The 793-nt window shown below is 29.0% G+C and overlaps 1 protein-coding gene across 1 annotated transcript in view; it reads right to left on the reverse strand.

The window, feature by feature from the left end:
- LOC105292764 (dynactin-associated protein-like) overlaps positions 1 to 760 on the reverse strand; it is a gene marked incomplete at its 5' end in the record, with an annotated part of 28,366 nt that extends 27,606 nt beyond the window's left edge. The window contains 1 exon segment of the mRNA XM_023531174.1: positions 683 to 760. Within this exon segment, the coding sequence (XP_023386942.1) occupies positions 683 to 760 (78 nt within the window).
- Between the last annotated feature and the right edge of the window lie 33 nt (positions 761 to 793).

Raw genomic sequence — 793 nt, forward strand, 5'->3', positions numbered from 1 at the left:
TTACATAAAAGGCAATCATAAATATTAAATTATTTCTTTTTAAACATGCACAATAGTCAAATAATAATGTATAGAATTTAAATCCAATAGTTCACCTTAATATAATTCTTCAGCAAAAAAAGAAATACCTAAGTAGTTAAATAGAGGCTGAGCTAAAGGGTTTGCCAGATAATATGCTTCCTACACCTACTTCGCTTACAAGATTATCTTCTGACTTTCAAAGATATGCAGAAATCTTTGCATTATGTCAAGTCTACACATTACACGAAAAAACTAAGCAGTGAACACAAAAACCTATATATCATGATTGAAAAACTATTTGTTAATGCAATCAAATGCAGATTTGTTGACTTATATTTGAATTATGATAACTGCAGAGAATTATTTGAACAGCCTATTAAATTGTTACCCAAAAATAACTAGTATTTTACACTAGTGACTATTAAAATAAGTGTCTCTATTATGCATATGCTATTATGCAGAAAAAAATTTAAAATTCTAATTAATAAGTAGTAATAGAATAATTAAAAATTGGCTTCCTGGTAAAACTTTGATTAAAAATTCCTTTTAGAAAAGAATCATGTTGTAATAATAAAAAAAAGTATATTATAGTTGTATAAATATTGAAAACAAGACTCCGAGCTGTCAGAACATATACCACAGAAGTGCCACCAGTACTCACCGGCTGGTTTCCAGAGGGTTCAATATTCACTACGTATTTCCCATGTTTTCTGTCCATTTTTCAGCTGCCAATATCACAAGCTTAACTCCCAAAACATTTTTCAGCCTGTTC

Source organism: Pteropus vampyrus, unplaced genomic scaffold (assembly GCF_000151845.1).
Source record: "Pteropus vampyrus isolate Shadow unplaced genomic scaffold, Pvam_2.0 Scaffold62, whole genome shotgun sequence".
In the NCBI taxonomy this organism is placed as follows: domain Eukaryota; kingdom Metazoa; phylum Chordata; class Mammalia; order Chiroptera; family Pteropodidae; genus Pteropus; species Pteropus vampyrus.